We start from the raw sequence: 24,440 nt of genomic DNA, 5'->3' as shown, positions 1-24,440 counted from the left end.
TTGAAATTAAGAAAAATACTTGAAATTATCTCAAATGTACATATTGTTTGATTGTTAAATGATATTGAACAAATAATGAGTAATAATTCTTGAAATTATGTTTATAATTTTATGAATTTATTGTAGCTGATAAATGATATTAAGATTTGTTATATATGCAACTCTATTTTCTTAACAAATTCCAAACCATTGAATACTTGGTTGCCTATGTTTCCAGTATTTTAAGACAATTATTTATAGGTAATAATGACAGGAATCAGTTGCGCACTGGGCGACCTCCTAATGACATTGGAGTGTTCAAAATATAAGGAAAAGTGAACCTGTCACTAGTTAAATATTCACTTAAAAAAGTAAAAACATTACTGCACTGAATAGTCGACATACGATCTATTTACCTTCTAGAGGTAAGTTCTTTTATAGTATATCAATATATTTCCAAAAATTCCTAACCTTAAATTCAAAAAAACGATAATTGAAAATAATTAAATACCTTCGTGGCATTTGTAAATATATCAAATAATTTAATTATCATTTCCACACAACTAATTACATTTACAATTTCTAGGTTATTAAACATGGCACTTAGTACACTAGATGTAGAAACAACCCCCTTCGAAGGCCAAAAGCCCGGTACAAGCGGGTTAAGAAAGAAAGTCAAAGTATTTATGGAAAAACATTATACAGAAAATTTTATACAGTGTATAATAAACGCTCTTGGGGATAAAGCTAAAGGATCTACATTAATTGTTGGAGGAGATGGCAGATATTTTTCCAAACAAGCTATAAACATTATTATAAGGATTGCATCTGCAAATGGGGTTCGTATTTTCTTTTGCTTAATTTTCCTTAGCATTTGTATTTTCTAAATAAAAGAACTCTTAGAATGTGTACATGTACATATATTTACTTTTTTTAACTAGCAACTATTAATATATTTGCTATTTAGATTTATTTCAATTTTATTTGAATTATTTAGAGATTCAAATACCGAGTTAAATATTATGTATGTATGATGCAATCTATATAAAATATTGAAGAAATATTATGAAGTAGATGGTAACATTTAATTTATCTGTTGACTTTCAAAATAAAACAAATTTCAATTAATTTTCAAGAATACAAAAAATTATATCAAATATATTAGTATAAAAACAAAAATAAAAAGTGAGTTTTTACCAAACACCACAACAACAAAAAATTGATTTTCTACTGTTCTTCAATCATTCTATTGATCTAAGTACTTGGTTATGATTTCATTTGAATCTTTATCAATCTATGAATTTTAGAATTTTCAACTTTTACCCTTTTTTCCTATTTAAAATTATAATTATAAATATTATTCTCTAATTATTCTTTGCTTCCTAACTTTTCATTTATCAATATTATTATTTCCTACTGATATTATTATTCTTTAAAATTTCAATGGTCTCTGCCATTTTTGTAATTTACTCTCAGTAATCTTTCATAAGTTTATTCATATTTTTCTATTAATATTTTGACAACTCTATATACATAGGTAAATTTATGTCATTTTCATGAGTTTCTGCAATACTTCTTTTTTATTGCAAATCCATTTAAGTAGTTCTTAAACAATCAACTTAGTTCAATATATATTATACTGATGGAATGCTCTGCTATTTGCTAATATAAGCTAATATATAAATGAATATATTGTACTGACGTAACTTATTTCAAGTAATAAAAATTCCACTTAATGATTGAGAGATATATGCCAAAATATTCTATTTAAAATGGAATTTTTATCCATAAAGTGGTCCTCTCAGCTATATAAAACCAGTGTTTGAACAATATCCAATGAATACATACATAAAACTTGTAATAAAAAATATGCATAAAAAGATCATTAATTAGATAGTAATGGACACATCAAAACTTAATTCAAATAATAATAATGACAACAAAAAACTGTTTTTTTATTTATATTTATTAATACTGGGTGGTCAGATAAGAATGCAAAATGGTATGTCTAGAATTAATTTTTTTTCAATACAATGGTTTTCTAAGATGTACATAATGTAGAGTTCTCAAATCAAGTCAGTTTATCACAACTCAAAATAATTAAATGAATGACTAACTTTTTTATAAAATAGCTTATCAGAGCAAATTTGAACACTAGAGGTAATGGTAGTTGGAAAAGTCAAAATTTTTCTAAAAAGATGTACTCTTTAACCTCAAAACCAATTTAGATGGAACTAAATAGGATACTAAAACAATCTGAAATATATTTTTCATTATTTATTATCCGTTCTTGAATATTTCCAAATGTACTATTTCAGTTATATAATAATTTCTTTGGGCAATGTTAATGAATCAGTTTATCATAATTTGCACTGGTTGCTTTTTGATAACCTTTTTCGTATATTTATTAGAAATTGCAAGTTTATATGAACCTTATCTTCTAATAGCATGTTTTACCTTTTAAATATTGTAAATATTAATGGATTTAATAAAGTCTATATTTCTAGAGCAGTAATTATACAAATGGATTAAGATATTCATACAAGTAGAATAAAATTAACTGAATACTAGAGATGAAAATCTGGAAATACAATATAACACAATTTCCCTTATTATATACTTGGAAACAGTTTCAAAAATATATAATTAATTCTACTTATGTGAAAATAAAAACTGATAAAACCTTATCTAAATAGTTTTGATTTCATTTAAATCTTTGATGCTGTTTTAATTAATAAGAAACTCATTAGTTTGGATAATAAACCTTTTTTCTAAACAGCACCTTGTCGTTAAGATGTTCAATCTTGCATGTTTTCCTCAGGTTATCACTTCTCTCTTCGTCCAGAAAGATTTTTTCAGTTATTCTATTGAGTATACTCATTTCTGTTGTCTCTAGTAACTGTTTTGGTTTAACTATCAGGTCGAGTTTATACAGCATGTGTTATAGTTGGTCTTACAATTCTTTGACTTGGCTTATATTTTAATATTTTCATTTTTCCATTTTGTGACATTTCAATGACATGTTATTATTGTTATCTGTTCTATAACCTCTGATTATGTCATATTAAATGATTTAGTAAAGTAATTAAATTACTGTCCCAGGTTAACATTGATTATTTCTTCCACAATGATTTTGAAAAGAACAAGACCCAGATAATCCCTTTATCGAATACCAGATCCCATAGCCATTGGATCAGTCAAGATTCTGATATATGAATTATAACGAAGTCTTTGCCAGCTATATTATGAGCTTTTTCTTATTGGGAACGTGGCAATGAAACACCAAAGTAGACTAATATATTTTCTGAGCTTTTGAATACTTATGTATTCATCGTCTGGGAAATAATTAATTGAGATTTGTGGAGGCTTTAAGTTGTATAAATTCTGGATGGGGTCTCATTTACGCGACAAAACTTAATTAATACTTTATACCAGTATCGGTTGTTACTTTATAATTTTCAAATAAACCAGTAACCAGCGTTCTCTATGAGAGTCATATATAAAAACAAATTCATTGGATGTATAAGCTACCAAAACATATTCGTATAAAATTTCAATACAATGTTGCCAGTAGTTGCGGCAAAATCGTAAAAAATGTGCGTTTTTTTCTTCGACGCCTTTTATCTTAAATACGGATGACATTACAAACATTTTTTACTGAGGAAACTCCAAATATTTTTCAGTTTTCTATCTATGTTAGAGACGGAATCACCTTTTTTTGAAACAACCTGTATACGAAAAGTTGTGATTTTTGTATTTCTCTCAAGAAATAATATGAAATTGACAATTGAGTTTATAAATCCTTTGTTATACTATTTTCAACTTTTTAGTGATTTATGTTAATTTTTATCCAAAGGTAAAGACAAACGTTTTCATTTATGTGATGTGAATGTTTTTCAGTCATCTTGTATTTGTTACAGGTATCTAAACTGCTTATTGGCCAACTTGGAATTCTTTCTACACCTGCAGTATCAAGTCTTATTAGACATCACAAAGTATTAGGTAAGTTTCCAAATACTTCCCATATATTTACTTGTTGTGATAGTTCTTTGTATTTTTTCTAAATAATAAACAACAATTGGAATGTATCTATTATTTATATATTCTTTTTCAACCTAACCTAATCAATAATTTAACTGGATTTATACTGAAATGAGTTATATTTTTCACTCTGCTTGTACTAGTGGGTTCAATCCAAGTCCATGAAAGAATTGTTACATCAAAATATATTTTCATTTTGATTCACAAAAACGGGAAATGTGCCATTCAACATCTTTAGTTTTATCCTCTATTCACTTTAAATAATATAGCTCATACTGAATTGGTGTTTTGTCATTTTATACATTTTTCACTAACATCTAGATCCACTAAAAAGATCGACTCTTCAACATTTTTGGTAAAATTGTCCCTTTTCAACTTTTGGTTGGAAAAATGTTTACTGATCATTTTAAGGAAAAACCTTGAACATTATGAGGCTTCAACTTAATGCATTAAACTTTTTAATGTTACTTCTTAGATATCCTTATCACTCACATGATTACATCCAAGGTTTCTATATGTGTGACCCTTTCACACTTTCCCTCAGTTGTCTAATTTATTCCTCTCCACTTCAGTTGACTGCACTGCTTTTGGTGTTTTTTATAGTGGAGCTTCATAAATTTTAATTAAATACCGAGTAAGTATTTGCACGGCTCCACACACACTCAGTATTAGTTAAAACAAACATCAGTATCAAATTTTTGTCAAAAGGTTGGTTTTAATATACATCGTTAAAAAACGCACTAAGTACACTACCTCATAGGTGGCGTGGAAACGTGTGCATATTAAAAAAAGTAATGATACGTTTTTGTAGATGTACAATTTTTGTCTGAAGTATTTTTATGATAGTACTTGCCGTTCTGCTGAAAATCGTGAAACTTTGAAATTTAATTTTTAATTATATTTTAAACAATTTCACTGATTTTTAGCTTGGCGGGAATTAATGTAGCTTCACTTTTATTTTTTGGTCTAATTTGACCAGATAATATCTTCCATTACTTTAGAACTTAAGAAAACAAAATAATTTTACAATTAATGATCAGAAATTAGCAGTACCCTCAATTTAATAATGAAGAGTTTTTGATTTAATCTACAAGACATGAGATGTTGCTGGAATTCTAAGCTTGTACATAATAGTGCTGTTGAATTTCCAGGAGGAATTGTGCTGACGGCTTCTCACAATCCTGGTGGTATCCGCAATGATTTCGGTATCAAATACAACATTGAAAATGGAGGTCCAGCTCCTGATCATGTTACTGATGCAATCTATGAACATACTACCAAAATAAAATCGTATAAATTCACGCCTAAATTGGAAACCGATAGACTTATTGATATTTTAGGCACAACTACCTTCAATGTAAGTATTTATTAGTTCATAACGCCTTTTGACTCACTTTGTATAATACAGATAGAATTCCTTCATTTGAGGTCTAAAATTGCTCAATAGTATTGGAAATAAAATTGATAATAGCAAATAATACCTTCACTATGGGATAAAATTTCTTGATTTTCATTAATTGAAGCAAATTTGGGCTTCAGTAACCAAAAACTAATTATAATAATAGTACTCACTTTAAAAATATATTATTTACTAACTTCACAAATAATATAAAAAAATATATAGATATAATTTATTTTTCAAAAGGTTGTACTGCCAGATGCGCTACAAAAAACCGTAAAATTGTGTTAGAAGAGAGAGTAATATTAAAAATAATCGTGACTAAAGCAGATTTCTCATAAAGAACAAGGGCAAGCTTGTCAAGTATGAGAGCCTCATACACCTTCCATAATTCCTAAATAATGAGTTACATATTTCTTGTAACAAAGTAATATGCCTCTAATTGAACACCAAATTCTGAAACACTTCCTTCGAGTAATAAAAAATTCAATCAAGGATGATTTGAGAAGCTGCCCAAATATCATGTCCCTTAATTATCCTTTTTTTATGAAACAGAAGGATAGTATTGATCCACTACTTTACATAACTACTAAAGAGGAAAATTTGTGGTAAACTTAATTATAAGATTGGCACAACATGGATTTCCTCTCGGAAAAGTCGAACTTGGTCATAGTGTTTAACAATAAATCAATAATAATAAAAGACAATAAACGAGAAATAACTCAATATAAAAGATATTTCAATCTGAGAACTCTTCAAAATCTCACTGCTAGACTAGAAAAGGATAAAAATTAAGAAACTAATTCTCTAGATGTGTTTTGAAGAATATTGCGACCAGACTCAAATGAATTTAGAAGTTCCCTAGAAGTTAAATGGTTAAATAAGGCTTTATAGAGAAATATGGGAAATTGCACTGGACATATCGAAGGCTTTTGACAGGATTTGGTATGACAGCCTTTTAAATGAATTGAAATCGTACAGTTTGTCGTCCTCACTTATCGACCGGTTTAGTAGCTTTCTCAAAGATCTTTCCATCCAGATTGCTATCAATGGACACCTCAGAAAGGTTTGAGGTCAACACTGGTGTTTCCCAAGGATTCATCTTGTCACTTACTCTATTTCTTCTATACATCAATGATCTACTCGACAAAACTGCAAGCTTCACCTATGATAGCACACTGATGTCGTCGTTCAAATCCCAAACCCCAATAATTTCGGCTAACACCCAAATCCGTAGACAGCAACAGCTCACTACCATCAATACCGATCTTGTAAATTTGGTCTGATTGATCCTATTTGGACATAAAATATTATCAACGTAAATTCGTTTGTTGGGTGGTGAGGTGTGTAGCAACATGTCCTAGCATAGTCCCGTGGCGGAATTAGCTAAGGCAGAGCACAAGAAATTGAAGCCCTATTTAATGCCTAAAAACTATATACTTTGCAACAGCTTCTAATGAACACGCCCATACTGCAGACGCCCAGAGCTTTAATTTAGCAGGACTCCTTTCTTTGGAGACGTGCAAGCCTGTGGAATCGGCTACCCAGGCACGTTTTTCCCGAACACTACAACCTACAGAAGCTCAAGACCAATATCCACAGGCATCTCCAGGTCTTCATTATTTTCCTTCTGTTGAAAATCTTCAGTACAAAAAAAATAACAATGTGTCAGTTATGAGAAGTATCACTAAAATCCACAATATTTTTATAATGAGGTTATACCCCTACTTAGAAGATTATATATATTTTAGGCTATACGCTGCGTCGAAAATTGACATACTTTATATTTTTGGCATCAAAATAAATATTAATCATTATGACATTATAATGAAATAATGATTTATTTAACTGTTGTGTCATTATTTTTACTAAATCCATACGCATTGATAATAATAAACTGACTAAACAAAATTTGTTAATACACTAATTATTTTGTTAATTGGAAATTATTAACAAAATATGTTCTGTAACGATCATTTCCTAGTCAATAATTGTCATATTTATAGGAAATATTTTGCAATAAACGGGAGATTCTTTGAATATTACAAATGAGTGCAAAAGTTGTATGTAATTGATAAGTAAATTTCAGATATAATAATTTATCATGCTAAAAATATGTCAAGTTTTCCACCTACCACAGTCAAAACAGAATTAGCAAATGCAAAATCCAAATAGATTAAATTCTTTATTTCGTTTAGTTTGATTATAAAAAAATGTTGAAACCCCAAATTTCAATTACAAATTTATCAGAGACCATTCCCCTCACTCTCCCTTGGAACCTTAGGTGAAATCTTCAATTTGCGGCGAATAGTAATTGTGGGCTTTTAATATATCTATTGTACAAAGTGACTGAAACTGTTATTTAAGTGGTTATTTGCTTTAAAAGTAACCATTTTATCATCATCAAGGCTTTCAATCCTTTGGATTATCGCTATCGCTTATAGAGCTTTAAAATCCTTTTTTGGGGTGAATTACTCCTCGTTTTCTATTTATGTTTTCTTTATAGTTTATCGTTCGTCTTAGCTGCTTCTGTTATTATTTTCCATTCCTTTCGGTTCCGGCATTGTGCCCTCAGCTCTCTATATTAAGTGCTCTTATGTCCTCCTCTATTTCGTTTTTCCAAGTCTTTCTCGGCTTGCCTTTTCTCCTTGGCCACAATGAGATCCATTGCGTTATTTTTTGATCATTTAAGTTGGTTTTCTTCTCATTATATTCCCAGCCCAGTTGAGTCTTTTTGCTTTTATGTATCTCACCATATATTCCATCTCCAGCTCTATTTCTTCGTTTTCCTTTGCTTTCCTTATAGTTCATTATGTTTCTCTCGATTCTTTTAAGTTCTAGTTCTTCCCTTTCGTTGATTACTGTTGTTTCTATCACATTACCGGTTTGTTTCTGTTTTTTTAATAGGTTTTCCATAGGCTTGATAGCCTTTTTGTATCCTTTCCTTTTTTTCTTTTGGTTTTTTGGTGTTTAAGATTTTAGTTTAGAGAAATATTTTGATAGTGTATAATGTCCTATATAACCTATATTAATATATTTATTGAAATAATTAGATAATTACTGGGAAAGTCCTTGTACATATGCTAAGGTGAAATATTTTAGGTTTTGATGTTTCGTTTCTGTTTTGTTTTTCAATTGATTGAAGTATCTGTTCATTAATATATTGTGTATAATTTTTCCCGGATAATTATTTTCTTTCAATGCAGTTTTTGCGTTTTGAATAGCTAAGCATCTAAATTCAGGATCTGATAGATGGATAGATCTATCAGCCAAACTTATTATCACTGATCTGTTTTGTGACATAGGATGACACGAATTGAAGTTTAAATATCTTGAGGACCAAGTCGTATACCATTCTGTTCTTATGTTATTGTTAGTGACATCAAGGAAATTGGTTTATTATTTTGTTCGATTTCGATTGGGAATCAAGTTTGCTTAGGACAGTTTTTTCAAGATTTTACTAATTTTGCTATAACGTATAACAAGTTATTATTTTAAAATAAATAGTGATAGTGAAGTTTACGCAGATAATTTATTGCATATTTCAAAAGATGTAGATTTTATCGATGTAATGAAGACTTGTTTCATCCTAGAAGACGTAGAGTTTTACCAATACTGTCTATTAATTCTATTATTTATTGTCGATTTAGGAATCGCAAAATTTCCAAGTACGTGATTTTTCACTGGTTTTCCTATAATTAGTTTTTATTGATAAATTAAGTTTTTGCCAACATGACGAATCTTAATAAATTTGTTACCACAAATGTCCTTCATATTATTTAAAATGAAAATTAATTGACATACAGTGCGTCCTTAAAGTAACATATAAATTGTAAAATATAATCTAAATAAAAAGTAGGATTCGAATGTATTCGTTTTTTTTTTTGGTTGAATGTTGACCAAAAGCGTACAAGGGTAGAAGCATCGCGTGCTCGATTTGAAAACGATGTAGACTTCTTAAACCGAATTTTTACTATGGATGAGACTTGGGTACATTTCTACGATCCAAAAACAAAGCAACAATCGATGGAATGGTGACATTCTGGTTCTCCAGGACCTAAGAAGTTTCGTGTCCAAAAATCTGCTGGAAAAGTTCTTGCTTCAGTTTTTTGGAATTGCCATGGAGTAATCATTACTATTTGGCATTACTGACCACTCTACGGGAAAAAATTAAAGAGAAAAGACGCGGAAAGCTATCCAAATATGTTTTGTTTTTGCAGGACAACGCCCCTGCACACAAATCTCATATTTCCATGCAAAAAATTCGTGATTTAGGGATTGAAGTACTAGAAACCCCCCCTTATTCGCCAGGTTTGTCTTCATCCGAATATGATCTCATTCCTCAACTCAAAGATTCAAAAGCTCGTAAATTTTCTTCCAACGAAGAGGTAATAAAAGATGTGGAGATCTGGTTTGCAGAACAACATTTTTTTTGAAAGGTCTAGAGACGTTGCAGGTTCGCTGTAATAAATGAATACAATTAAGAGTAGAATATGTTGAGTAATAAAATATTGTGACATTGAAATTTTGTTTGGTTCTATAGTAGGCTAAGAATTTTTCAATATATTCTCGTATAGTTAACAGATCTTAAATGGTTCCCATAAGGAGTGGCGAGATGATTCATAGCAAGTTTTTTAACTTTAAATGTATACCAAATTTTGTTTGGAATTGGCAACTAATGAGTGTATTCTGAGAATTTATCGTTATTGATATATATGTATTAAAATTTCAGTTGTGCATCGCGTTAATGTATCAAGTCAAACATAATAAGGATTTTTTATTAAAATGCTATGATGAAACCAAAGTTATTGGAATATTATTTGTAAATTGCAATAAGATCAACTGCATTGAAATGCCTAGTTGATTGTTTTATGATAACAATGTCGATAACAGCAGAAATTACACAATTATAAATTGTTGACCTTCCTATTCAATTCACACCTGCTTTTGTTTAAATAGAAATGTTTACAGCATTTATAAAACAATATATACAAAAATAGGTTTTTTCAATGACTCCGAAAAATGACTGCAATAGTGATTAAAGCCCGCCATGAGCTATTGTTCGGCTATGCATTTTAAACAGACTTTAGTCAAAATATGCAGTTCTAGAACAGTTTACTCATAATAGATTAATCATAATTTGCGAATGCTTTTTTTATTACATTAATTACTGTGACACCTTTACTGTTAACAAATTTTATTTTTACCATTCTGTTTATTAGTCCGGGGACAGTCAATGCTGCCGTGTCCAATCATGGGTCCAAGGATTCTTATGTATTTTGAGCCGCCAAATTCAAATAAGCCCGGCGCTTTTGCGAAAAACTGGTCCGTTTTGTTTAAATCACAATTGTTTAAACAAATTATCAACAAATGGTTTCGGTTTTTATGCAAATATGTCCCATTTTAAGAAGATAAGGTGTCTTGTCATTTTTTCGTATAATTCATATTCAAAACTTTATAAATTTTTGAAAGTCGATGTTAATAACTTTTGTCGAACTGAACATTTTTTCGGTCTAATAACGACAATTTTGTCGGTCTAAGAACCCATTTAAATGTAAATGAGCCTCATCTGAAAAAAGAAAAAGAATTTTTTGACTTTCAATCTTGTCAAAATGGGCCATATTTGCATAAAAAAATTGTCCGCACTGAATTGCGAGTTAAACAAAACGTACCAGTTTTTTGCAAAAACGCCGGGCATATTTGGATTCAAAATACATAAGAATACCACTGATTTATCCTTGGCCTATCATTACACACGGCAGAATTGACCGCTCCCGGACTATATCTATTTACACGTAATTTTTTAAAGAACTTCTTACTAACACACAATTATCTTATTGACTTAAATTTTATGAATTGATCAATTTCATTTTTTATATGGCCTTCAACCAAATGATGCTTCAATAGCTTAATTAAACAGACAGTTTTTCTTAGAAAACATAAAAATCTTATATTCTGATACTATTTCTAATTTTATATGATAAAAGTAATTAAAAAAAAGTGTTTTATAAACAACACTTTGTTTAACATGCACTAAAACATTAACTTTTTAACTATATCTTGGTACAAACTGGTCATTAAGAATTATTTAAATAATTCAGGATGTTCCGGGACTCGATGCAAAAAATTCAGGAGTGAGTGGATGACGTGAAAATAATGTTGTGACATAGAAAAAAATTTCATAGGCGTTCAAAGTTTCAAAATTAGAACTTATATTCAAGTATATTTTCTAAATTACTAAGTCACCTCAATATTATGAAATTTAGTTATTTTTCAATAACTGTATGGAATTATTTATAATGAAAAAAAAAGTATAACTATCATGAGATAACAAATAGAAATAGATCTTCTCGTAAATCTTACATGAATAGAAAAAAATGACTTGAGAAGTAAAACCTGTGGTTTTCCCCTTGATTGTCTAGTTTATGCAAATATCTACTTTTATCACAAATGTATGTAAATTAGTAAAGTTAGTTAACATGGTGTCAACGTCAGCTAATAGGTTCTGGCATTAGACATTCTTAATTGAAACTATTAATTCATATAAAATATATTAACATCTGCTAGAGTTTACGTTCTAACACTAGGTTTTTAGCCAATTGATTGGTGATGCTGAAGTCTTCCGTTGTACTTTTCACTGATCACTTCAATTTATTCTCTATACTTATTCCGAGAGGGCTAGAAGATTCTTCGCAATTCCGTTTTTGTCCACATATCATGATGGAGCATTTGTTATCTTCCTCTCGAATATTTATATTTGAGTTAGTCGCTGAACCCCACAGCTGGATTCCATATGTCCACAAATAATTTTAAGTATATACCAATAACTTATTCCCGATGGATAGTTGTGATTTGCCGCCAAATATCCTATATAGTTGTCTAAATTAAATCCCGAGCGGTTTTTTTTTCTCCTGAAAAGGTGTGTCCTCCAAGAGAATTTAAGGTATTTGGCTTCCTTCCTTTCATGCTCTTTTATTATAACGAAGGAACAGTTTTGTTGTCTTTTTGTGAAGGTCACGTGGATGGATTTAGTCTCGTTAACTTGAATTCGCCATATTCTTACCATTGCTGTAACTTATCCATATTTGCTTGAGGATTTGTGATGCAGTTTGAGAATCTCGTTGTGAAGGTAGTAAGGTAGTGTCATCAGCATGTGTTCCACTAAGTGTGTTATCTGACGTGAGTAAATCGGCTGTATATAGAAGATATAGTAGTGGACCCAAAACGCTACCTTGGGGAACACCTACGTTGATTAGACTATGAATACCAATCTTTAAGTTAGGATTTGAGAATAGGAAAATAATTTAAGGGAAGGAATTTTCTGATTTTGTAAAGTAAACCTAAGTGACACACTTTATCAAAGGATTGATTTACTTCGAGGAATATCCCGGAGCAGTAATTTTTATCTCCCAGATCATGCATGATTTTATTTGTTATTCTCCGTACTTGCGCCCGATGGTAGAACGTTCCTTTCAGAATCCAAATTGATACTTTCGGTTTACTTGGTTCTTATTAAGGTTTGATTATTTGTTCTTGTTTTTAATATCTTAAGTGAACTGAGTGGTCTGTAGAAAGTAACTTCTTCAGGTGGTTTTCCAGCCTTTGGTATGAGGATGATTTCACCTAATTTCCACTGAAATTAGGCATATTAAAAGGCTTAATTTAAAATTTTATTTCTAGGTGGATGGACGTGATTTTGTCGTTGAAGTAATCGACTCTTCAGAGAATTACGTGTCTCTCATGAAAGAGATATTCGATTTCAAAAAATTAAGAACTCTCATCCGTGGAACTGAACAACGTCCACCGTTTAATGTACTTATTGATTCAATGAATGGAGGTGAGTGTTTTATTGAAATTAATCGTATATGTTCAAGTTTAATCCTAAAAGCTAAATAATTTTTTTAATAAATAACATTTCCATTCAATATATACTAATACTCGCATGAACTGTTGTATTTTCTTTCAAAAAACTCTGATTTATCTAATCTGTGTAAACTAAGATGACCTAGTAAACTGAAACTAGGACAACATGAATTTTGACGAGCCACGCCCAACCTGTATACCTAAGTAAAAAAAAATTTAGATATCAAAAAATATTGTGTTTATTTAAAGACAAGAAATGTAAAAACTAAAATAAGATTTTACAATATAAAAATAAAACATAATACACATAACATGACCCATACCTAATATAATCACATAATAAAACATAAGAAATTATTCAATTTAGTTTGTTTTTTTATATTTTTCGGGATAATGAATTGCTTTTAACAAATTTTTGTTTTCCTGTATATTTTTGTATATATATTCCATACAGATTGTATTTAAACTATTTTTGAAAATCAACAAGGATTTCAAAGTATCCATTTTCAATTGGGTTAGGTTAGGTCTTAGACATTCGCTACTGTTCCTGGGAAATAAATATATCCGACCTGACCAGCAACAACCCACGTATTTTTGGGAGACTGACATGAAACTGTCAAATGGATACACACTTTGAGAGAGTAAAAATGAAAAACATCAGTGACTGTAGGCAGAAGAAGGTAAAACAACATCTGAACACATAATTTGTGCATGTACTGAGAATATTTGAGTTGACCAAGAAGAAAATAAAGTACTAACCTCCTTGAAGCCTCCAGTAATAGTATTCATCAACGCTATGAGACAGTACGAAGAACTGTTGCATAGATGTTTGATCTTAGATCTATCAAAGGGGGACAAAATAGATCTTTCAGGTGACGGTACATGCACAAATCCATTAAAAACCAGTCCATGACTCTCACAGTAAGAACTCTTTTCGGGCAGATATGTCAGAAAATAAGGTTTTCTTTTATTATCTAAGTCAAAAAAAATGAGTACATATAAAGAAATACCCTAATATTATATGTACTATCAGCTCTAGAAATGTCTATACATAATTCTCTATCAAATTATAGATAGCGTACCAAGCCTGTGCCAATTGTACATTTAATTTAATTTTTCAGTTACTGGAGTATATGTTAGACGTATTTTTGTCGACGAGCTAGGAGCTAGTCCAGACAATAACGTTTGCAGAATTGTTCCATTAGATAATTTCGGTGAAATACATCCAGATCCCAATCTCACATATGCCAAAGATCTCGTAGATAAAGTTAAAGCTAATCCTAGTTACGATTTGGGAGCAGCATTTGACGGAGACGGAGTAAGTACATAATCTTATGTAGTTGTTGGAACATGCTATTTTTCATGTCCGTTTTATTTTAGGATCGTAATATGATTATCGGTAAAAACGCTTTCTTCGTTACTCCGAGCGACAGTTTAGCTGTATTAGCCAATAATCTGGAGTGCATTCCATATTTCAAAAAACATGGGGTTCGAGGTTTCGCGAGATCTATGCCAACAGCTGCTGCAGTTGATAGGTAAGGACACAAGTATAAAATATTTATGGTAAATCGAGTAAAGTAAGAACATGACAAGTAAATATTTTTAGAATTAATACAGCAATATTATGCAACGTCTCCATGACATTCAAACTATTTCCTAACATCAACATCCAATTTTCACTGTTGAGTGGATAGAGTTTCAGTAAAAAGTATTCAGATGTTTCTATTTAAAAGGAAAGAACTACCTAATACCTAATTTTTTTTCAAAGCTGTCGAAAACAGATTTATTGAGCTGTTTGTTAGTTTCTGAACACACTGTATAAAGCAGAGGTTAAGATATGTGAATAATGTTCTACCACACTTTTGGTAAAAATTAGTACAGACTGATTTCAAAGTTTTTTGTATGCAATTTTTTAAGCTGTCGAAAAGAGATTTATTAAGCTGTTGTGTTATTTTTTGAGCTCTCAATTAAAAGTTAAGATTAATTTCTTCAAGAACCAAATCAAAATCCATGTACCGAAATCATTATAATATTTATTTTAGGGTTGCTGAGAAATTGGGCAAAGAAATGTTTGAAGTTCCAACAGGTTGGAAATACTTTGGTAACCTAATGGATGCTGGTAGGTTGTCTCTTTGTGGGGAAGAAAGTTTCGGGTAAGTTTGAAAATTGGAGGCTTTATTTTTATGAAAAAAAAAATAAAGTCAACTATCTTGTTTTTGTAGTTTTTGTTCAAAATGTTTTTAATTTACTTTATATTGAGGTTTTTGAAAACTGAGTCAATAAAAGAGCAAAATGAAGATATTTATATACTTCATAAAAGCATTTAACTAGATAAATAGAGAAGTAAAGTAGAGAAGATTAAATCCGTAGGGACTATCAGAATAATAACAATTTTTTATGATAACCAGGATATAACACGAAGGACAATTATCCCATCAAATAAAAATCGAATAGAGGGTGACACATGGATTTTTGCCACTACCAATCATGTTTAATATTGTAATGGATTACATAATAACTAAAACAATGGATGAAAAATCAGGATTAAACTGAAACCTGTTATGTCTATTAACAACAAATACAAGAGAAAACTAACAGGCTTCATAATAACAGTCGAACTAAACATAAACAGTAAAAGATTACGAAACAGAAAGCGCCATCTATTTGGAAGGAGTTATTTTGTTATTTAGTCAGTATGGTAAGTAGAAAATGAGGTACTGTAAATGACAATGAAAGAAGATTATGCCCGGCGCAAAACGTTTTTAAGTCACTGTATAAAATATAATCTTAAAAAAACATTTCAACAACAACTAGACTCTTTCAGACCAATGTAAAATCTTCTCTGTTATCTGGGGCCGAAACAGGATAATTAATGAACATCTTTAGAATTTGAATAAAGAAGAGAAGCTAAAAGAGACAGTGCCACTGCTAATGAAGGACTCCTCACAACCATGCCATAATATAATTATGAAAAGCAAGCCTCTAATTTAAGGATTAAGTTTGAAATATCAATTGTTATACATCGAATAAGCTTCCAAAATTCTTCAATAGTAAAAATTAAACGCTACAAAACAATTCTAGTCTTTATATTTACTAAAATAAAACTAACAAAGCAAAATAACAGAATATGCCAATATAAATTGGAAATATGTGTATTAAATGAAAAATTTCAAAATGAATTTACACATCTTTAAAAATTTTGGGTATGTTATTTTACCTTTGCTCTATTTTTCAATAGTAAAAATTAAACGCTACAAAACAATTCTAGCTTTTATATTTGCTAAAATAAACCTAACAAAGCAAAATAACAGAATATGCCAATATAAATAATTGGTAATAGGTGTATCAAATAAAAATTCTCAAAATGAATTTATATAACTTCAAAAATTTGAGGTTATCTCATTTTATCTTCAAGATTTTCTAATTACAACGAGTTTCTGAGAAAAGATTGATTTTTTAGTACGGGATCGGATCATATCCGAGAGAAAGATGGTATATGGGCAGTACTCGCATGGTTGTCGATTATTGAACACAAAAATATGAGTGTAGAAGAGATTTTGAAAGAACATTGGAGTATATACGGAAGAAACTACTTCACCAGGTTTGTATATAGCATTTTTAATAATTACAATGCAGGTACACTACATAAATGTTTAATACTACAAGCAATTAAAGAAAGATATTTATTTTTGTAACAATTAAATTAAGATTTGAAACAATTTTTTTATACATGCGTATCTTGGAAGCAGAACAATGAGATCTAGAGTCTTGTACAAAATATCTTTTAAGTATAGGTGCAGAATGGCTGTAAAGCTAAAAAAACCCCCTTTACAATCTACAAGTTATTTCGGCTCTCGTCCTTATATACTAATTTTCTCCTCTTTATTTTTTTTAATTTTTTTTGTCTACTTTCATTTCATATTTTGCTTCCCTTATTTGCAAGTCAATCATCTCATATTCTCTCATTCTTCTAATTCATTTTCTTTATATTTTTCATTACTTCGTTCATCACTAATATAAATAAGAGATAGTTTTATGCGTATGATTCTAAACTTGCTTTATATTTTCATGTATTGGATATTTTATATATATATATATATATATATATATATATATATATATATATATATATATATCCTCTATTACCACAACTTTAATTTATAAATAATTACAAAAGAAATATTTAAGTATGTAAAGAATGCCATTGTTGTTGAAATACCTACCACAAGAATTCTAAAGAAACTGGTTTTCAGTAACAAGTTTTCAATAAAAACTTTAATATATTTTTCAGATGAGACACCTCGCCATTATCAATCCTCAAAATTCCTAACATTTCCCGATTCCCGGCAAGATCCTAAAATTTTTAGTAAGCATTTGATTACAAGGTATATTCATCCCTTCAACAGTTAACTTTGAAATACTATCTAACATAAAGTTTTATTATTTCAGATACGATTATGAAGAATGTGAGAGTGACGCGGCAAATGCGATGATGAAACACTTAGAAAATTTGATAGAAACCAATGGCCTAATAGGAAAATCTTTTGCCTACAATGGTAAAAACTTCACCGTCACCAAAGCCGATAACTTCTCTTATGTTGATCCCATTGACAACAGCGTTACTAAAAATCAGGTATTGAATTATATTCAATCATAATTATTTCAATTTGAACATCCAATAATCTAATAAGTCCTTGAAATCTGATTCCATATCATATTTTTAAAAATTAGCTTTTACTTTATAGTTTCTTAAAAAAAATGTTTCAGGGTATAAGAATTTTATTTGACGACGGCTCAAGATTAATCTATAGATTGTCAGGTACAGGAAGCAGCGGTGCTACAATAAGAGTATATATTGACAGTTATGAAAAGAAAAACGTTCTCTCTGATGCACAAGTGAGTAACTACTTTTATAAATAAGAGAATAAGAGTTGTTACAATTCTGCATTCAGTCTTTATCAGGATACATGTATCACTGCTATCTTTACTTATTTTTTTTCTATCCATTCGCATATGTGTTGCTCTCTAATATCTTAAAACCTTATTTCTTATTTTTATTTGTTCTAATGTCCCAGCTTTTTTCTCATCCATCAACTTGTGATAACATTATCTAGCAAGAATTCATGATTTCGCTTAATTTTAGTGTACATTTAAGTATTGTGTTTTTTTTTATTGTTTCATCAGTACATTCACTTTCTCTCACAAATTTTTGTCCATTTCACTTTTGATTCATACTGAACACAATGTTTACATCACCACTACAATAACACTCACAATTACATTGTCAGACGCGCGTTTCTATAACTAAGTTTTCTTCAGAGACTGAAGTTAAACTAAAACCTAATGACTTAACTGCTTTATACTAAATTTTCTCATCCAGCGGTCCAAGTATGTCCAATATACTTCCCGTCACAAGCACCACAACTAATTTCATGTATACCATTCTTTTTCAAATCTCGTATTTTTTCCTTAGGCTTGCCCAACAATTGTTTTAATGTATTGTTGGATTTATAAACCAATATAAAACCCACTCTGTTAAATATTCCTTTCAATTCTTTTGTATAAACAGAATTGAGAGGTAAATCTATCAATGTATCCAATAATAAACTGTTAGATACATTTGAAAGCATTGAAATTGCTAAATGTAAGAGTAGCTTAAATAGGGACAAAGGGCCAATTAATAGTTTAGTAGTCAAAGAATAAATGTAAAGATTTCCGTGCAGAAGGTTTTCTGGCTGGAATTAAATTTCGCGTGAGAAAGTTCATTGGTGGGAAAATTTAGTATAAAACAGGTAAGTCAAGTCATTAGGTTTTAGTTTAATTTCAGTTTATGAATATGATAACTTGGTTATCAAAAGGCGCGTCAAACAGTGTAATTGCGAGTGTTGGTTCCAAAAATTGATAATATATATTATTTCATATGAAATTACTCAATAAACACATATCACACTTGATAAAGATTTGTACTTATGGAACACTTTTTTTTACATAATTTGTAAGGTCATTTAAATAAAGTAGTAATTCCAATCATTTGAAAACCTAACATTCACAGTATGAGGAATATTCATTATGCATTTTATTTCAAGAAATTTTCATTTGATACATCAGGGAAAGTAAGAAATGGTTTTTCATTCTGTTCCCTTCTATTGAAACATCTACTCCACTCACTATTAGTAATGTCTCAATATAGAGAAAAATTCATTTTCAGCATTTCAGGATCATTGGTAATATTTAAACTGAATATGTGGTATAGGTTAAACCCAATATTAGTTAAGGGTAGGTTTAGCCCAGCTAAACTTAGTTTTATCCAAATCAGTTGTATCAATTTGACAAAAATTATGAATTTGAAGCTTTAATCAGTTGATACTTGCATTTGCCAAATACCCTTGGACTCATACATTATGGCGGTTAATAAGTTGTTGTCTTTGATTCTTCTTTCTTTTTTTACTGTATAATAAAATGACTATTTCATTTATCAATATTATGAACGTTTGTATATGTCAGTATGAATTCTAGTGTGCAAATGTCCGAAAGTTAGAAAAAAAATTAGTAAGTTGTACAATTTTGCAGAATTGTTTAGGGAAGTAATATCATATAGTTTTTAAATGGATGATGAGTGTTATAAAACGTATCTAAAGTGTGAATAAAGTCAAAAGTTTGACAACAATGATGACTGCTGCGATTTGATATATTTGTCGTGCATCAACAAAAGAAAATAAATTTCTTTAATTTTTTTCAAAACCTCAAAAGTTCATCTGTCTTCAAAAAATTATAAAAGAAACATTTACAAGTATAAACAAACTATGTGTTTTCAAGTGAAAGTATTGATTTATGTATTTAGATGGTTTCCAAATTTATTACTTCTTTATTTGCAATTAACTAAATTTTGTTTATTTTCCGTTTATTCTTATTAAAAGTCTAGATTCATGCCGGGAGATTTAGATAACGCCAATTTTATATGTGAAATATCGAATTTTATGTTTTAAATCAAGTTCATCAAGATTGGAATACAACCCATTCTTTATTGTCTTTTTTTATTTTTAGGAAATGTTGAAACCTCTAATTGAAGTTGGTTTGGAAATTTCTCAACTGAAGAAATTCACCGGCCGTGACGCCCCTACTGTTATTACATAAAAAGTGCAGTTTAAAAAATCAGTCATATTAGGTGCAAGTGAGGTATTTCGTGACTAGTTTTTTTTTGTATTCTGAACAAGTAATTTTTCTCAACTACCTATTATATTTTGTTACAATTTTGATGAAATTATATTTTGAAATGTTTTTATTGTTATCTTTTATTCGAACATTTATATAGGAATACTATATCATTCCGGTGTAGCTTGCAATACTGCCATATCGTAAAGTAACAGATACTGCTGAAACTGGCAAAAGAATAAAATAATGTTTAAATATAATGTGTTTCTGTTAATTGTGGTAACACAGACATTAATAAAAATTTATGTTTGAATATTATTTTTTTATGAGAAATTCATTTACATCCAACGATGATTGTTCGATGGACTACAAAAACATACACCTGACTCAAAAAGAATTTGTCTATAAAAAAAATAAAATATTACTATACAATATACATAAAGTGGGGGTCTACAGCTTCCTTTGCCGCATCCCGTATTTCGTACGTCAAACTTTTCATCTACCCACTCGTTTTCCTGGATAGTTCTGGATTTTTAGGTTTGTTAAATCCCTTCTTCCAGGTCCTTGAGGGTCTTCTTCGCCTTCTTCTATTCTGCAGTTGATACATCAATGCTTCCTTCGGCTACCTGTTCTTCTCCATCCTAATTACATGTCTATACCAGAGCAATTGTTTAGTCTGTATTCTCTTTGAAGTCGTGTATACTCGACCTGTTGTTTATCGTATCTTCATTTTATTCTGTTCTGGATATCCTACACGATCTTTTCAAGTAGCCCATTTCCACGACATCTATTGTTTTCTCTTGTTTATCCAGTTGCCAGTATTCGCATCCTTACGTTAAAATGGGCTCCACTAAGACTGTATATTGTCATTTTTGTGATTAGTTTAATTTTTTTCCGGCCAAAGCTATGAGTTCAGAATTTGTGTAACTTTTTCCTCTTGTACTCAATTTCTTATATTTTGTTGTTCCATTTTCCGAAATTATGCCTCTTAGGTATTATTTATTTAAAATTCGGGGTCTCCTTATGTGCTTCCATAGACTTATTAAAGGTTATGAACCCACCTTACCTATCTTTTCACAACTAGTTCCGAAGTGCCAATATTAGAAAGAGAAGGTCGAGATGGAGCTAAAGAGGGCAAAAAGCCATGATATTATTATGTAAAATATAAATAGGACTGACAGGAATACTGTTCAACTATGATAATTTTAGATCGAATATTAAACATTACTTAATATTGGTCACTAACCAAATTTACTTTCATTGTATTAATAATTGATATATAAATAAAATAATAAGATTTATAACATCTGTAAACTTTCAAAGTTGGTCTATACCTATACTTGTATAATATAATATATACACTTAAAATGTAATAAAATGGTATATTGTATATAATGTAAAAACCCTGATTCATAAATAATAATAAAAATAACTTTATAAGTAGAAGAAATTGAAAGTAGATTGAAGAGACAAGGTAACAAGATATATATTTACATTATAGAGGGTTGATTACAACAATAATGAAACTTATTTACCTTAACGATAATGAGTTTATAAAGTCAATGATAATAGTATATATAAGATAATTAAATCTGGTATTGAAAGTGAAAACAGAGGGAACTTTTTCTGCTTTTGAAACCCTGTTCCCATGTACATTAACTTAAAAGTCTTTCCGTTCGTTCGCTCTAGCGTAGATTTGTGCGCTCCTCTTTTATATTGTTTACCCATGATCTTTTTGTTGGGCAACGGACAGTCCTTTGGGATCCTATTATTGCGGATGGTACCTGTTCCTGTAAAACCATCTCCCTAAGGTAGACTAACAGATTGAAGTTTGTGAAAAAGTTATCACAGAAGTTGTATGGTATGTATTTTTCCTTTGCTATTTCTGTTAAAATTGAAACAAATGTGTCTCTGTACACTTTCCAAAAAACTGTTCGTCTTCAGAACTGCAATTTTTATTTTTACCCTGGTACATATCACAGCCAACAAGATACCCAGATGCAGCATCGATACACTACATTTTGAAACCAAACCTTATCGTTTTTCCACAGATGCATTGCTTATTTGGATGACGGCTAAAGTATTTGATTATTGATTCGTCACAGTTCAGGTTTTGCTCGGGGACAATTTTTTCAAGAAACCTTTGATTCAGCATATTCAAGAGAGGCTGTAATTTAAAAAGCTTATCGTTTTTATCAACTGCGTTGTTATTCATACAGTGTATAAACTATTATTGTGCAAAATCGGTTTTTTCTCATAGTATTTGAGATCATATTATTGTGCATATCAGCTTCGGTGTCCCAATAACTACGTTTTCCGAGGAGAATGTTATAACTACTAAGAATAAAAAATCCAATAAAGCATTTCAGTTCATCAACTGTGATGTTTGGATCAGCATAGATTTTGAAAAGTGCATAATCTCGTATCTCTATATGCAAATGTTGGGAAACATCTTCATCGAAAAATAGCACAAACAACTCTACAGGAGAGACATATTATAATATTGGTTGTGGACTGGTTCGAGAAAGGACTTAGACGTAGGTTGAATGTCGCCAACAGTAGTTGAAGTTGAAAATACCCTTTTAATTTCCTCTTTCGATGGTCTGTCTTCTGTGATGTTTTTAAAGATTTCTATTCGATTCGCTTCTGTAATATATAGTTTTTCTTCAATATTGATATCGTTGGTCATATCTTCTTCAGTAAGACCAATTCTATGAACATCTGCTAAGACCACTTCCGCGCCAGATGCTAACTGTCGATCAGAAAGCTTATCTATGTTACAATCATTTTAATTTTCATCCCCCGATTCTTCACCACAAAGAGAACTGGGTTCGGGGGGTTCAATATGTATTAAGTCCACTGGTAGTTAATAAGAATATGCAATTTGAAGAGCTTCCTCTAAAAAAATGTGAAAAATTTGCATATTATTTCACATCGAAATTTTGCGTATCTACGAGTTGCTGTATGGCTGGCTACACATCAAAATAAACATGTGCAGGTGTTACACAAATCAGTATTATCAATACGACTTCTTATAGAAACATGTATTCGTGTTTACTTAAATACCACATCAGAAAAGTGTGAATATTTATTTCTGGTGAAAAGAGAATTTTTACTCACTCGAACCTTATGTCCATTTTTATCGGCATGGCCACGAGGTGTTTCATTAACCTGCTGACAAACTGTTCGAACACTATCTGCAACTTGTCATGAATAGAGAAGACTGTTTATAAATCCAAGTAAATATATGCTGCTATCTATCCAATACTTTCCTAAGCTTTTTTGAAATTCGCTCTGTAAAATTATATATTTACTGTCGCCATTTGGCAACACTATGCCTTGATGGGTTAATGGATAAGCGAAGTTTATGCCTACAAGCCTTTATCAAATTATTTTCATAGAATCAAGGAAAAATATCCGTTTGGTTATTATCTAAAAGATATCAATGCTGAGTTGGGTTGCCAATTGACAAACCTTGGTTACACCATTTTCTAAATAGTAGACACAAATTTTTGATCCCCTATATAATTTTCTTTAATTTGAGCGAATTCTGGTAGTTTTTGACCTTTTTCCAAAATTTTTTTTGTATTTGTCTTATAAAGTTGATTAACCGAAAACTGAGAGCCTGTAACATATATAATATATATCATATCATGATACTTGATTATAATTATTTTGAAATGAATTGTACTATGGAATTGTTATATAAAATAGTGGGTTTTAATAAAAAACAAAAAAATGGAATTCATTCCCAGTGTAATCGGATGTCGTTGAGAACTGAAAATATTTTAAACAAAACTGCCATATCCAAATTTTGAGAAAAATATTCTCCGATATATTTGTTGACTTAGATCATTTTGATATACTCTGTACTTGATGAGCCAATACTAAAGTTGAGGATGTTTGAACAAAGAGAATCACAATCACAAAATAACAGATGCTTGCTGTACGCTTATATTGACGGATTTTCGTTGAATATAAAGAAACAAAATAATAAAACAAAATA

At 30.1% G+C, this 24,440-nt stretch overlaps 1 protein-coding gene across 1 annotated transcript; it reads left to right on the top strand.

The window, feature by feature from the left end:
* The first annotated feature begins 262 nt into the window (after positions 1–262).
* On the top strand, positions 263–21,711 carry LOC130442836 (phosphoglucomutase). Its single transcript, XM_056777200.1, has 12 exons — positions 263–404; positions 566–818; positions 3,900–3,981; positions 5,172–5,377; positions 13,100–13,256; positions 14,404–14,600; positions 14,663–14,817; positions 15,325–15,435; positions 16,743–16,883; positions 17,732–17,915; positions 18,050–18,178; positions 20,327–21,711. Exons 2-12 carry the CDS (start codon positions 576–578, stop codon positions 20,414–20,416), a joined length of 1,695 nt encoding a protein of 564 aa, XP_056633178.1. The 5' UTR covers positions 263–404; positions 566–575; the 3' UTR covers positions 20,417–21,711.
* The last annotated feature ends 2,729 nt before the right edge of the window (positions 21,712–24,440 follow it).

Source organism: Diorhabda sublineata, chromosome 4 (assembly GCF_026230105.1).
Source record: "Diorhabda sublineata isolate icDioSubl1.1 chromosome 4, icDioSubl1.1, whole genome shotgun sequence".
NCBI classification, from domain to species: domain Eukaryota; kingdom Metazoa; phylum Arthropoda; class Insecta; order Coleoptera; family Chrysomelidae; genus Diorhabda; species Diorhabda sublineata.
This window is presented reverse-complemented; position numbering and strand designations above follow the sequence as displayed.

Bases quoted from the DNA above. Each gene is read 5' to 3' on its own strand.
- LOC130442836 (XM_056777200.1), top strand. From the start codon at position 576: ATGGCACTTAGTACACTAGATGTAGAAACAACCCCCTTCGAAGGCCAA. The intron at 819-3,899 runs GTTCGTATTTTC...TATTTGTTACAG, and splicing joins GGATTGCATCTGCAAATGGG to GTATCTAAACTGCTTATTGG. The intron at 3,982-5,171 runs GTAAGTTTCCAA...TTGAATTTCCAG, and splicing joins TAGACATCACAAAGTATTAG to GAGGAATTGTGCTGACGGCT.